Raw genomic sequence first — 16,266 nt, 5'->3', positions numbered from 1 at the left:
TGAGATCTTTTGCTACATCCCACACTCTTCCTCGGCTTTAAAGCCTAAAGGTGTACTCTGGGCTGATATTGATTATTTCACCTGGTAAATAAATCCAGGAAAACACTAAAAATTTTCATCAAAATTTGATAACAAATAAAGTTATTGATTTATAAGATTTAACAACATTTTGTGAAAACATTTGTAGCCATGCATGCCATCAAATAGGTGGGCTGATGAGATGATGTCATGTCCCCACTTTCTTTTTTCATGAAATCCTAATTAGTTCATATTTTCATAGTTCATACATTGTTTCCCTTCAGTAACAATTAATTTGCGCCTCAAATCAGTAGTCAATCCATTATTTGTCATTCTTGGAGGATGAAATTTAAATCATCTCTTTTCATACAATGAAATACAAAAGAATTAGTGGGGATTATATGACATCCAAAATTTTGCTCATTTCATAATTAAGACATGCATACTTGCATAGAACTGTTGCACTAAATAATGCAAAACTTAATGTCTTAATTTTGTTACTCGTCTGATTTAGATTAAATATTCAATGATAAAATCTGATTTTATTTTATCCGATAAAATCACAATATTTTCAGCACAGGGATTAGGGAGTACCGGTTCCCTTTTTAAAGTCATAGCAATGAATGAGAAATTCCTTCACATTCCTCATGGCATGTACATCCTCCCACATAAAACAGGCTTCATAATCACATTCAGTCAGTTTTGATTACTAGTAGTTTTTTGCACAATTGAACATAACACAGATCCATGCAGCCTGAGCTTAGTGATTATTACTCATTACGAATCTTCAGAGAAATAAAGATACTTTAATCGTCCAAAATTATAATTTTGAATAAACAAATGTACCAAATGTAATGATTAACCAAATGCCCTATTGATTTGTGCATTGGCAGCGGAAGCCAATAAATTTAGGGGGGGGGTCCATCTGAAATTTTGGGATGGACACAGGTAAAAAAATTGGACGGACCCCCCTCAAAAAAAGAAAAAAGGTTATCAACAAAAATTTTAGGGAGGGGGTCCACCTGAATTTAGGGGGGGGGGACACAGGAAACAAAATTGACAAGCAAAAGAAAAACAGGTTATCAAATTTTTTGTATGGGACAGGACCCCCCCCCATGATCCCTCCCACTTCTGCCGCCTATGGATTTGTGTAAGTCCTATCAAACTTCGGGCAACCAGTCTACTGCATTCAGTGTTGTTGCCAATGAACTTACAAAAAAAAACAAGGTTAGAAAGTACATATACATGTTTATGGACCTATTTCATGAAACTTGAATATCATTATCACTGGTCATCTTGCATGAGTTGCAGGTCACATGATCAAGGTTAAAGGATATCAGGCCTATAGTGTTAATGAATTTTGACTGTGTTATATGGTATCAAATTATCAATATCAAAAACTTAACCAAGGTTAAGAATTGGAAATTTCAAGACAATTTTGAAAGTATAAATGTATTTCTCTTGTGGCCTTGTCCTTAAAAATCTATCTTAGAAGGGAAATCAAGTATCAACAATAAATTTAGATGAATATTTTAGGTCACTAGGTAAAGGTAAAACTAAAGGTCATTAGGGGTCAATTTATAAACTTTAGTTTAGGATTTTAAATTTTGACATTATTTTCAAAGTATTATAAGTTTTAAAAATTGACATGATGATAAAGATCTACAGGTATGTATCCTAAATTAGGTGAATATTATTTAAAGGTCAAGTCCACCTCAGAAAAATGTTGATTTGAATCAATAGAGAAAAATCAGACAAGGACAATGCTGAGAATTTCATCAAAATCGGATGTAAAATAAGAGTTATGACATTTCAAAGTTTAGCTTATTTTCAACAAAATAGTTGTATGAACGAGCCAGTTACATCCAAATGAGAGAATCGATGATGTCACTCACTATTTCTTTTGTTTTTTGTTGTTTGAATTATACAATATTTCAATTTTTACGAATTTGACGATTAGGACCTCCTTGCCTGAAGCACAAAATGTTAAAATAATGGAATTCCACGTGTTCAGGGAGGAATGAAACTTAATTTCACATGACAATAACGAGAAATAAAAATATTTCATATAATAAAATACAAAAGAAATAGTGAGTGATGTCATCAACTCTCTCATTTGGATGTAACTGGCTTGTTCATATAACTATTTTGTTGAAAATAAGTGAAATTTTAAAATGCCATAACTTTCTTATTTTACATCCGATTTTGATGAAATTTTCAGTGTTATGCTTGTTGAATTTTCCTCTTTTTATTCAAATCAAGTTTCTGTTGGGGTAGACTTGTCCTTTAATGTTACTGGATCAAGTAAAAGATCATAATTGATCAATGGGATAAACATTTATATTTTCTTCATTATTTGAAAAAAATAATCAAGCACATTAAATGAAACTTTTATGAGATTTTTTGAAATTTAAGGGAAAAACAGGTTCTTATTCAAGGTCAAAGTTCATATGAGGTCAACGAACTTTGGATTTTATTACCAGAGGAATGTGTTTTTTCTCTCTCTCTTATTCATCCTGCATATTATGTTTTCAATGTCTTGAATTGTGAAATGCATTCCAGACTGCCAGAGGCATTCCACTTGTTCTATTGAAATAATATAATTTGACTTTGGGGTCAAAGGTCAGAGGGGTCATTTTAAACATTGAAATACTATATCATTCTCACAGTACTGAAGAACCCTTTTGAGTGATCAGTGGCAAGGATTGAGGCATTAATTTTGACTCTATGCACTTTGCTAACCAATCCGTTTAAAAAACACATTTCTGCTTAGAAAATAGTGTAATTAATCTAGATGTACTTGGGCTTAGTATTTTCCAGTTATTTATTGTTTAAAGTCACTTTTGAATTCACCAGGATTTTTTCATACAGGTATGATAATAATTCACATTTGATGAATCATATTATATTGTAAAGTGCACATGTGTATTAAATTAAGTGCTTTATAAATATAATTTTCATTATTATACTTTCATGATCACCCCTCTTTAAATGATTCCTTAACAAACAAGTTTTATTTTCGTGAAAAAACCCTGGATGTATTTAACAACTTTTTTCCAGCCAGATCATTTCCTTCTTTGCACACAGCACGGACATAAAACTTTGCTTATTTCCTCATATTTTATTTTCTATTCCCCATTGTTACATTATAGCCCTCTCGTTTGAGCTTTTGGTCTCGAATTTGTTCTGAAGTGCTTGAATGTACATACTTCTCATGGTGCTTGAGTGCATTTTAACTGACAGGCACAAACATTTGTGAATTTGTGTAATCACACGTGATAAATGGTATTGTCTGAGCAGATAGCATCAAGATAATCATAAAATTTTAGCACTGCATGTCAAGGCTGGCCCAACAGCATTGTCTCCCAAAACCTATTTCTTTGACTTCCCTGTTCGAGATTGCTTTGTATTTCAAAAGCGAAAAGTGCCAAAAGCAGTAATGGCAGACAGTGAAGGTAAAACTAATGGTTTCAACTTGGCCGAAAGTGTGGAGCAGTCTGGGAATGGTGTTCCGATGGATTCATTGGTGCAAGAGGATAAGGGTAGTTCCCAAGTAGAAGAAAATAGTGGTGTCAGTGATTGTGAAATTTCCTATAAGGATGAAACCAAAGAATTTCAGAAGCCAGGAGCTGAAAGTGACATGCATGAAACCAAGGTTGAAGGTAAAATACTATTTTGTCTTTGTATGTAGTTTTACTACAGGACATAATCATCAACCTATATTATTAAAGGTCAAGTCCACCCCAGAAAAAATGTTTATTTGAATAAATATAGAAAAATCAACCAGCACCACACTGAAAATTTCATCAAAATCGGATGTAAAATAAAAAAGATATGACTTTTTAAAGTTTAGCTTATTTTTCACAAAATAGTTATATGCACAACTCAGTGATATACAAAGGAGGGAGTCGATGGTGTTGTTTCTTTTATTTTTTACATACTTGGCAATAATGACAATTCAATAATGACCAACTTTACTAAACCACATAATGTTAAATACAATGGAAATCCACATGTTAGGGAGGAATAAATCTTTTCTTCACATGACATTGAGGAAGAAATTGAAGTATTTCATATTTCATGTGATTAAATACAGAAGAAATAGTGAGTGGGTGATGTCATCAGTCCCCTCATTTGCATATTAACCAGGATGTGCATATAACTGTTTTGTGAAATTAAGTGAATATTTAATGTGTCATAACTTTCTTATTTTGTGTCATAACTTTCTTATTTTACACCCAATTTTGACTAAATTTTCAGTGTTATTCTTGTTGGATTTTTCCCTTTTTATTCAAGCCAACTTTTTGTTGGGTTGACTTGTCCTTTAATCATTGTGAGGTGCTTGAAATGCAAAGCCTACCCTCAGTGGCGGATCCAGGTAGGGGCTCATCCGGCACAGGAATATGCCATACACATGCAAGTGATGGTTTTTCTTTTTTTGCTTGTCAAATTTTTCCTGTACGAAAATCCCCCCCCCCCATTTAGAAAAATCCTGGGTCTGCCCCTGCCTACCCCAAAAGCTTACCAAATACTGGTTGGGTCCTCAACTACATACACAGTTTAAAGGCAAATTGGTCTTGAAAACCACATCGCAAGGTGGATTTCCATACCGGTCTCCAAGGTCATTTTAAAATGCTTCCAAGATCTCTTTGATCATTCTCATTGTAAAACTGGTGTCATGGCTGGGTTAAGAAGGTAGATGAGAACGGGGTATAATTCAAAGTAGACAATGTTTCTTTTGAAAGGACATTTACAGTGTAGCATCATCCCTATAATGGAAGCCAACAGTCCTGGAAACTGCACAAGCTTATAGTCCGGCAGCCCAGAAGGTTTATTCAACCGAAAGCCGGACAAGCAAATGACCCCATAGCTGGATGGCATGGACCTTGAAGTATACAAAAATGCATTGCTGCCGGGTTCTATGCGTGGTCTTCCCTCCGAAATGACGTAATATATGACGTCACTACAAAATGGCCCTATTTTACCATTTTGCAGACATTGTACACATAGCATGAAGTCAAGGGAGAATATCTCAGCCAAATCATGCTTGTTTTGTATGAAACTTTCAAAATATATTGTTCAAGTAGTGCACAAGAGATTTGCAAAATTTCACGAACAGAAATTATTGTTTACATATGCAAATTACGTAATGAAATTTGCATATCATTAGTTTTTTGAGATTTCTTGCATAGAAAATTGTCAAAAATCGATTCAGAAATTTATTTTCTTTTTTAGTGTACTTTATTTGATATTTTTCCTCTCAAGCATAATATCATTGTCTTCATCTATATCTCTAATTTAATAAAATATATAACAGTAATTGAAAAAGACATTATAGACTGTGATTTCAGCCCCCTTTCCAATATGGTGCGCACGTAGAAATCGTGCGTTTTTGGCCTATTTTCACCATATGGCTGAGGTGTGCGAATGATATGCCTACTTTATTGATGTTTCCTGCATTTTGCATGATATTAAATCTTCCAAACAACATATTTTCTTCTTCATTATGTCTCTGGTGATCAATCAATGATTTCAGCAAAAATTGATTGCCCACTGGGCAGTCTATAGGCTACGTTTTCAGCCTAGTTTTCAACAACGAACCTATACCATGTATGACTGCATCGTTGTAGTCGAGTCGGATAAGGGGGTTTCTATGTACCATCAAAATATTTTTCACTCAATGTTTTGGTATTTGCCTAAAGTGTCTAGTTAATGAATCTTGATGTTTCCTTCCCAAAATCGTGTCCAACGGAGTTCAAAATTGATATCTTTGGCGGCCCTCTTGGACTGTTTTTAATGAAAATCAATTATTTTCATATTTTATTGCACAAAGTCTGACAATGGGAAATTTTAAATCAATGCGCATTTCACTAGGATTTGGATAGTAGAAATCGGTTGAAATTGTTTTCTGAATAGTCCGGTTAATATATTAAAAAAAAGAATTCATCAAAAATTTTGAACCAAAATGTTAATGTGCATTGACATCTATCTGTTTCATCTTGCATCCGATCGCCTTTGTTGATGTGAACATGCAGAAAATAACGTACTTAGCGATCGATAGAAAGGTATGTATTACTTGTATCATGTGTATGAGGGTAAAAGGCATTTTCTACACAAAGCAATTTTTATGATAATTAAATCTCTTGAAAAAGATAGAAGTTCGAGGCATTGCTCTGCATTTTCATTTTGCATGCAATTACTCTCGGGCACCTTAAAGCATAGTCCCACAAGAACCAGTAAAATGTTACATACAGAACCATACCATTATCCATAGCTTGACTATTATGATATCGTGCTTTTCGGAGCCCCCAATGTGGTAAAATTTTGTTTTGAGTATTTTTTTCCTTTAAATCACTTTTCTCTATCAGCTACATATAAAGAAATTGGGGCATAGCAAAGCCTACCCCTCAGGGGGCTGCCAAAGTCACCCAATCTTTTTTTCGTATCTTGCCAGTTTCTCGGAAAATTAGTCATTTTGAGGCAAACTGTGTTTCTGCCTTGCAGTAAAGCCCTTGTTTTTGTTTTGTAACCACATAAAGATGACAAAGTAGGATCTTCTTTTGTCTATTTTCATTCTTTATTGAAAAAAAGGCAATGTTTGAGCCCCCATTCAGACAAGAGGGCATTTCTGCTATAAAGTAAAGCTAGCTTTGATTTTGGAAACCACTTGGAAATAAAAAAAAGGCATTTTTTTCTATCAGCTACATGTAAAAAAAAGTGCTGGCACATCGACTGCTACCTTCTTCAGAGGCTCCAAGATTGGCAGATTTTCCCCATATTGGAAAAAATATGGAAAAGGGGTGGGTGACTTTCGGAACCCCCGGAGGGATAGACTTTGCTGTGCAACCACTTATTAGCAGCAGATTGAAGAAAGTCTACGCCTTTAATTCCACGTAGTTTCAAAAGAATGAAACTGGCTTCACCATATAGCAGAAACGCTTTTTGCCTGAATGGGGGCTCGAAAATAGCACATTAATTTTTCCCATAAACAGGTAAAGTATGGAAAAAGGGTAGGTGATTTCGGCGACCCCATAAGGGGGGTATGTTCCAATATGCCAACACCTCTTTATATGTAGCACATAGAGGAAACTACTTTTTCGTCTCCATATAGTTTAAAAGCAATAAGAGTAGTTTTACTACATAGCAGAAACACCTTTTGCCTCAATGGGGGCTCGAAAATAGCATATTTTCCCAAAAAATAGTTAAATTATGAAATAGGGTAGGTGATTTTGGTGACCCCCTAAGGGGGGTATGTTCCAATATGCCAACACCTCTTTATATGTAGCAGATAGAGGAAAGTCTACTCTTTCGTCTCCATATAGTTTAAAAGCAATAAGAGTGGTTTTACTACATAGCAGAAACACCTTTTGCCTCAATGGGGGCTCGAAAATAGCACATTTCCCCATGAATTTGCAAATTACGTAAAAGGGGCGGGTAACTTTGGCAGTTCCCAAAGGTGGTAGGCTTTACTGTACCAGCACTTCTTTATATGTAGCAGATAGAGGAAAGTCTACTCTTTCGTCTCCATATAGTTTAAAAGCAATAAGAGTAGTTTTACTACATAGCAGAAACACCTTTTGCCTCAATGGGGGCTCGAAAATAGCATGTTTTCCCATAAATAGGTAAATATGGAAAAAGGTTAGGTGAATTTGGCGACCCCCAAGGGGGGTATGTTCCAATATACCAACACTTCTTTATATGTAGCAGATAGAGGAAAGTCTACTCTTTCGTCTCCATATAGTTTAAAAGCAATAAGAGTAGTTTAACCACATAGCAGAAACACCTTTTGCCTCAATGGGGGCTCGAAAATAGCATATTTTCCAATAAATAATTAAAATATGAAATAGGGTAGGTGATTTTGGTGACCCCTAAGGGGGGTATGTTCCAATATGCCAACACCTCCTTATATATAGCAGATAGAAGAAGCTCTACTCTTTCGTCTCCATATAGTTTGAAAATAATAAAGGTGGCCTTACTACATAGCAGAAACACTTTTGCCTCAATGGGGGCTCGAAAATAGCATATTTTCCTATAGATAGGTAAAATATGGAAAAAGGGTAAGTGATTTCGGAGACCCCCTAAGGGGGTATGTTCCAATATGCCAACACCTCTTTATATGTAGCAAATAGAGGAAACTCTACTCTTTTGTCTCCATATAGTTTGAAAATAATAAACGTGGTTTTACTAAATAGGAGAAGCACTTTTTGCCCCAATGGGGGCTCGAAAATAGCATATTTTCCCATTAATGGGCAAAATACGTATAATTATCGGGTAACTTCAGCAGTCCTCAGAGGGGGTAGGCTTTGCTGTACCATCGCACCTTTTTTGTAGCAGATAGAGGAAACTCTACTCTTGTCTCCACATAGTTTAAAAACAATGAAAGTGGCCGTACTACATAGCAGCAACAATGGGGGCTTGAAAAAGCATATTTTCCCACCAATAGGTAAAATATGAAAAAGGGTGGGTGATTTCGACGCTCCCTGAAGGGGGTATGCTTTAGTATGCTAGTAGCAGATAGAGGGAACTCTACACTTCTTATCTCCATGTAGTTTAAAAAGAATGAAAGTGGCTTTATTCCATATCAGAAACGTTTTTTGCCTTAATATGGGCTCCAAAGTGGCATATTTTCCAATAAAATGGGTAATAATGCTATACATACTGTCATGAAGCCTCACAGTATTATCGGTATATTATCCTCTTTCGTGTCGAATGCTGATATTTTGAAATAGTTGTTGATGTTAATGATTGAACAGATAGATATCAATGCACATGCAAATTTTTGACCCAAAATCATGCCCATTTCGGGATAAATTTTATTTCAAAATATATCATCAGAAAACGAATAAAATCGATTTCTACTATCCCAATCATAGAGAAATGCGTATTGATTAAAAGATTGTCCCATTGTCAGACTCTGTGCAATAAAATATGAAAATAATTGATTTTCATTTTTAAAAAGTCAAAGAGGGCCGCCAAAGATATCAATTTTGAACCCCGTTGGACACGATTTTGGGAAGGGAACATCAAGATTCATTAACGAGACACTTTAGACAAATACCAAAACGTTGAGTGAAAAAATGAGTGAAAAATATTTTGATGGTACACAGGAACCTCTTATCCGACTCGACTACAACGATGCAGTCTTACATGGTATAGGTTCGTTGTTGAAAACTAGGCTGAAAACGTAGCCTATAGACTGCCCAATGGGCAATCAATCTGTGCTGAAATCATTGATGTATCACCAGAATCAAAATGAAGATGAAAATATGTTGTTTGGAAGATTTAATATCATGCAAAATGCAAGAAGCACTAATAAAGTAGGCATATCGGTCGCCCACCTCAGCCATATGGTGAAAATAGGCCCAAAACGCACGATTTCTATGTGCGCACCATATTGGAAAGGGGGCTGAAATCACAGTCTATAATGTCATTTCCAATTACTGACATATATTTTCTTAAAGTAGAGATATAGATGAAGACAATGATATTATGCTTGAGAGGAAAAATATCAAATAAAGTACACTAAAAAAGAAAATAAATTTCTGAATCGATTTTCGACAATTTTTTATGCAAGAAATCTCCAAAACTAATGATATGCAAATTTCATTACGTAATTTGCATATGTAAACAATATTTTCTGTTCGTGAAATTTTGCAAATCTCTTGTGCACTACTTGAACAATATATTTTGAAAGTTTCATACAAAACAAGCATGATTTGGCTGAGATATTCTCCCTTGACTTCATGCTATGTGTAGAATGTCTGAAAAATGGTGAAATAGGGCCATTTTGTAGTGACGTCATATATTACGTCATTTCGGAGGGAAGACCACGCATAGAACCCGGCAGCAATGCATTTTTGTAAACTTCAAGGTCCATGCCATCCAGCTATGGGGTCATTTGCTTGTCCGGCTTTCGGTTGAATAAACCTGGGCTGCCGGACTATTACAATCAGGCCGAATAATCTTGGTTATTTACAGTGCTCTCAGCTAGTAACATTTGACCAGGTGAGGTTTTAGCACTTCTCTCATCTGGACCTGACCCACACCTAAAAGCCTGACCCTTTAATCATTTTATGACTTGGTGCAGGCTAGGCGAGGAACATACATGTACTTCTACAATGTCCATATGTTTTAAGAGGTATCTCTCACCCCCCTCTCTCCTCCCCTCTCCTTCAGTCTCACTCACCCTGTTTCTAATTCCATCTCCAGTTGTGTTTTCTTGCTGTTTTACATCCTTTTGTGTTTCCTCTCCTTTCCTCTATCATCTTTCTTATTCTAAGAACAAAATCAAGCCTTTTGTTATTTTGTAAAAGGCATTTAAACTTACCATTTATCATTTTTGTCAACATTGTTCATATGATTCAATGCCATGGAAATGAATGATACCAGCTTGACATTTTGTGTGTGTCCTGCTACCCCTGTATCTTGTGTAAGGTTTTTGTGTCAACCTGTTTGTAAGAAGTCGACAAGGTTTTAAAATAAAATTTGTCTGATTATGAATTGTCTTTTTATGTGCATATAAATAGAACGACTTGTGGTTTTTTATTTACCAAAACAGAAAGTACATGTAGAGTATCGACAAAAGCAGGAAAGAAACTTGAAAACGTTAAGACTCGACTTGAGATGAGTGTATACTTGTATAAGGGCACTAATTATAGTCAATTCAAATCAATTGCTTTCTGATGATTTGTATTTCCTGGTACAATTTGTCAATAGTTTTTCTAGATGCGTCGGACCAACTCGAAAACTGAAAATACCTGATATTTTCTGATCAGGAAACCTATCCCATTCTTAAAGTTCATATAGGAATATGCCTCAACATATGTACATGTAAAAATTCAAATCAATCGCATTTTAATGATAAAATATTTCCTGGTACCATTGATCAATAATTTCTTTACAAGAATTTTTTCTTCTGGTCAGTTTATGCTCTTGCTGAAGTATTATCTAAAGGACAAACATCCTGTTTATTGTGTACTTGGTCAAAATAAATTGTAGTGTGAATTTTAGGATATTTTTCCTGCATTTGTTCTACCTTTGCATTGAAACAAATAATGTATGGATGGGCGTTCTCGGGGGGGGGGGGAGTTGTCTCAGAAAATTGCTGATTGATCAAGCAAGCATTTAGGCTGGAAGTATTTGTAGCTTAATAAAATAGATTTACTGAGCAAAATACCGAAAATTTCATCAAGATGGGAGAACAAATAACAAAGTTACATGTATTGAATTTTAAAGTTTAGCAAAATTTTGTGAAAACCGTCGTCATGAATATTCATTACGTGGGCTGATGATGTCGCATCAGCACTTGTTCTTTTGTATTTTATTATATGAAATTAGGTTTATTAAAATTTTTGTCTCCAAGAACTAGAAAATTTGGATCGACAACTGATTTAGTGCATTAGATATTCATTGCTGCAACTTATTTCATTATAACTAAGGGAGACATATTATTCACACAAGTATGAAATAATAAAAAAATATGATTTTATGTAATAACATAAGAAAAGGGAAAGTGGAGATGTGACATCATCAGCCCACATAATAAATATTCATGACTGTTTTCACAAAATATTGCTAAACTTTAAACTTCAATAACTTTATCATTTGTTTTCCGATTTTGATGAAATTTTCAGCATTTTGCTCAGTGAATTCTACTCTATGTATTAAAATATACATATTTTCAGCCCGGACCATCATGTTAAACTGCACCAGAGCTTCACGTTTATAATTTCGTGGAGCTCAATAAATCGCTCTCCTTATTTTTTCGAGGAGCTCATTGAGCTCCTCAGAATCGCTCTCCTTGTGGAGCTCAAATCAATTCAATACTGAATACAATACATGTATGATAAATTGTAGATTTTTCTTAACATCGTATATGCAATAGCTGTGTAGCTATTAATTAATCTGTGGTGAAACTAGGCCTGGGTCAATATGTTTCCAAATTATTGTGCTCATGCTTAAAAAAAACCTGTATAAAGGAGCGCCGGTGCGATCACGCTCCTCAAAAATGAAGGTCTGCTACACTCACATAATGGTGTGAAGTGTGTCCCATATTTAAAGGTCAAGTCCACCTCAGAAAAATGTTGATTTGAATCAATAGAGAAAAATCAGATAAGCACAATGCTGAAAATTTTATCAAAATCGGATGTAAAATAAGAAAGTTATGACATTTCAAAGTTTCGTTTATTTTTAACAAAATAGTTATATGAACGAGCCAGTTACATCCAAATGAGAGAGTCGATGATGTCACTATTTCTTTTGTTTTTTATTGTTTGAATTATACAATATTTCAATTTTTACGAATTTGACAATTAGGACCTCCTTACCTGAAGCACAAAATGTTAAAATAATGGAATTCCATGTGTACAGGGAGGAATGAAACTTCATTTGACATGACAATGACAAGAAAATCAAAATATTTCATATTGCATATAATAAAATACAAAAGAAATAGTGAGTCATGTCATCAGTTCCTCATTTGCATACCGACCGAGATGTACATATAACTGTTTTGTGACCGGTGTGTTGGCTCAGTTGGTAGAGCGTCCGTCTCACAACCGGGAGGTCGTGGGTTCAAACCCCGGCCGCGTCAGACCAAAAGACGTTAAAAGATGGGAGTTGCTGCTACCCTGTTTGGTGTTCAACAATTAAAGGGATAGAGCCTCGTCGATCTGGCGCTGCACGGTGGCTGCCGGGCCCACAATCAATTGGGCAAAGCAAATTTTCGGAGTATTTCATTCATGTCTATTTCGAACGATAAATTATGGATTATGGATTATGAAATGAAGCAACTTTCAAATGCCATAACTTTCTTATTTTACATCCGATTTTGATGAAATTTTCAGTGGTATGCTTGTTGAATTTTTCTCTTTTTATTAATATCAAGTTTTTGTTGGGGTGGACTTGTCCTTTAATGAATTATTCAGGGATAGGTTGATTTAGAGTTTGAACGTTCATCCGTAGTGCACATTTTGTTTTAGTATTATGATTTTTTATTTTTATACGCCTGTCCTAGACGTGCATACATGTATTATGGTATCACGCTTGGTGTCCGGCTGTCTGTCCTTCCGTCCATTAACTTTTCCTTGTTAACATGATAACTCCAGTTAAACTTAAACTAGGCTCATATAATTTAGTGTGAATTTGGTGTGTATAATACTAGCATGGATCCCAGGAAGCCTATTGATTTTGAAGTCAAAGGGTGAAAGGTCAAGGTCACAGTGAAATGTTTTCATCTTAATACCTTTCTGAAGTCCTTGTAAAGTGATAACTTCAATTCCCGGGGGGGGGGGGCACTCAGTCTAAAATGTATAGTGGGTGTGTGCTGCGAAGGTGATCCCCATTTTTGTCTCGCCTTCATAGCAGAGCGAGAAGTCTATAGGCGCAGCTTTTCGACGGAGGTGGCGTCAACATCAAATCTTTAAGGTTAAGTTTTTGAAATGACATCATAACTTAGAAAGTGTATGGACATAAGCTTAATCAGTATTACTGAACATCCTGCCTGAGTTTCACATCACATGACCAAGGTCAAAGGTCATTTAGGGTCAATGAACTTTGGTCAAGTTGGGGGAATTTGTTGAATTACTATCATAACTAGAAATTTATGGATCTAGTTCATGAAACTTAGACATTAGGTTAATCAAGTACCACTGAATATCCTGTGCAAGTTTCAAGTCACATGACCATGGTCAGTGGTCATTTAACTAGGTCAATGAACTTTGGCCGTTTTGGGGTATTTGTTAAATTACCATCCTAACTGAAAGTTTATTGATATAGTTCATAAAACTTGGACATAAGAGTAATCAAGTATCACTGAACATCCCCTGTGAGTCAGTTAAGGTCAATAAACTTGGGCCATGTTGGGGTGATTGTTGAATTGCCATCATAACTTTGACAGTTATGGATAATGTAAATGAAATGTGGACATTTGTGTAGTTGACAAGTCTTAAGTCACCGTTCAAATGTCATTTGTGGTCAATGAACGTGGTATTTTGTCATTATATGAATGGTGTTTTTGCGAATGATTATTTAATAGTAATTTTCAAAGTTAGCACTGCTGCTATATTAAATTGCGTAATGCAGGCGAGACTGCCAGATGCGTTCTACTTGTTACACTCAAATTTCCGTTCCAAGGCATAGCATTTTTGTCTTATTGAGAAAAGAACAAAGAAAGCCGCTCTAAAGCATAGCATTATCTTCTTATCAAGAAAAAAGAAATCCGCTTCAAAGCTTCGCATATATTCCGTTACGCCGTTCCGGCTGCATTGATCTAATACAATGAGCCGCAATTTGGGTTTAAAGCGGTCGCAGAGCGCTGTCCGACTATCGCCTCTGCGCTAGGGCCCCCGGCGCCTGTGCTGCCTGGCTAGCTGCATGCACGTTCCATAGGGATGCATACGCACTCACACGCGGGCGACCTGTTCCAAGGACCCCCGTTTTTACAAACATTGTTGATTCGAAGCCTGTTCCGAAGACCCTCCTTTTAACCCGCTCCAAGGCCCCCATTTTTTGTCTCACCAGCGGCACATACCTACTACTTTTTTGGTCGAGTTCCCTCCCCCACCCCCGGCATCAGTTTCACTTAACCTCAGCTCGTATAATTTGGTGTGTATGATACTAGCATGGATCCCAAGAAATCTGTTGATTTTTAGTCTAAAGGTCAAAGGTCAAGTCTCCACCTTCCACTTTTCTTGTTTGACTAATAACCATTTTCCGCATTACAGGTGGGCATATTATGTGCTCGCTCCAGCAACACTCTTATTATAGCGTAATAAAAAAAAAACAAAGTTATAGTAATCTAAATTGGTTTTCTGTATCGTACATTATGCGAAACAACCAGGGACTCAGAATTAGACATCATGATTATGAATTGAATTGAAATCAGAAATTTTCTCACAGGAAAAATTTTCATTGGGCTTGTACTATAGGTGGGGTAGCCCCACATATACTACAGGGTTAATTATTTAAGCTCAACCCAATTTCTTTTTTCACAGCGACCAGGCCAAGCAAAGGACGGTGCTTGATGTATGCCTGAGGGGCAACGGAGCCAGTGCTGTTGTGTCATCAGAGCTAAGTGCTGATGACTTGCTACTGTACCACTAGTCTGCGATTCATTACTAGTACTGAATTTTGTCTGAGAGAAGCTCAGACAATTTGCCCTGTGAGAATAGAAAAATGATAGTATGGAGTTAAGGATAGTAAGTACTACAGGGTAAACGATAGTTCAGGTGAAAAAAACGTGAGAAAAGGGCATTTAGATTTTACAGCTAATGCCCTTTTCTCACATTTTCTTTTCCCAGACAGTTATCGTTTACCCCATACTATCCTTAACTCCGTACTATCACTTTTCCTTTTCTCACAGGGCAAATTGTCTGTCTGTCTAATAAACCAGTTTTATGATGTGATCTATTTCAATTAGAAGTGGATACTTTAAAGTTCTTTTGAGAATTTGAGTACCAGCATCCTGCTCTGTGTCCTTTATCACTAAAAAACTCAAGAACCTGGGAAATAGCAAAATATATCCATGACAGTTAAAGGTAAAATGAAAGCAATTCCCAGTTGTTGGACACCTTGCATCTGATGGGCCAAGTGAAAATGATGGACTGGAAAGTAGATGTTTTATGAAAGTTGAAACACTTCCACAAAGAATGACGTTTAATATGGATTCATAAATTGTATTCATGCCTATTGATGAAAATATTTTTAATTTAGCCAAAAGACCAGAGAACAACAGAGATGTTACTTTTACATAGATAGATAGATCTCGAGTTTCAAAGCAAAAATTTGCGTCTATTACTCATTACAGTTTTATTCAAGGACTCATTACAGTTTAATGAGTCCTTTAATGCATGTACTTAATGGTTTTTATTGCAGCATCAGGTAGAATTGTGATATATTTCTTTTGCTATCAGCTGGTCGTGTATAAAAGTACCAGCATCATATACTTATGACTGTATCCTGTATACAGTTATTAGGTTAAAAGATAAAAGTGAAGTATGTACATCATTTTGATAGATTTTCAACTTTCGAAATGCTGAATATTTTTGGTTTGTTTTATTATAATCTTATAGCCCCCCATAAAACAAGTATAGGCCTACAGTATATGCCCAGGGGGGCCACTTCCATTCACGAGTGGATACCATGCGCTACCATGGGGTCTCAAAAAGCACCCTAAACACGTAATTTCCATATTCTGAAAATGCACCCCTTAACAAGTATTTGAAACAAAATGATACTCGTGGAAAATAT

At 35.7% G+C, this 16,266-nt stretch overlaps 1 protein-coding gene across 4 annotated transcripts in view; it reads left to right on the top strand.

Moving 5' to 3' along the window:
- LOC121408799 (voltage-gated hydrogen channel 1-like) overlaps positions 1 to 16,266 on the top strand; it is a 31,206-nt gene that overhangs the window by 1,026 nt on the left and 13,914 nt on the right. Inside the window, exon 1 of one of the 4 annotated variants that reach the window (XM_041600440.1) lies at positions 3,170 to 3,680. The exons of 1 other annotated variant lie outside the window; for it this stretch is intronic. In XM_041600440.1, the coding sequence (XP_041456374.1) occupies positions 3,458 to 3,680 (223 nt within the window). In that variant the 5' untranslated portion in view covers positions 3,170 to 3,457. Of the gene's footprint in view, positions 1 to 3,169; positions 3,681 to 15,057; positions 15,138 to 16,266 lie in introns of those variants that run through there. 2 more of the 4 variants (XM_041600441.1, XM_041600442.1) reach the window with 2 other exon arrangements.

Source organism: Lytechinus variegatus, chromosome 2, assembly GCF_018143015.1.
Source record: "Lytechinus variegatus isolate NC3 chromosome 2, Lvar_3.0, whole genome shotgun sequence".
NCBI classification, from domain to species: domain Eukaryota; kingdom Metazoa; phylum Echinodermata; class Echinoidea; order Temnopleuroida; family Toxopneustidae; genus Lytechinus; species Lytechinus variegatus.
Note: the sequence above shows the minus strand (reverse complement) of the source record. Positions and strands in the feature narration are given on the sequence as shown.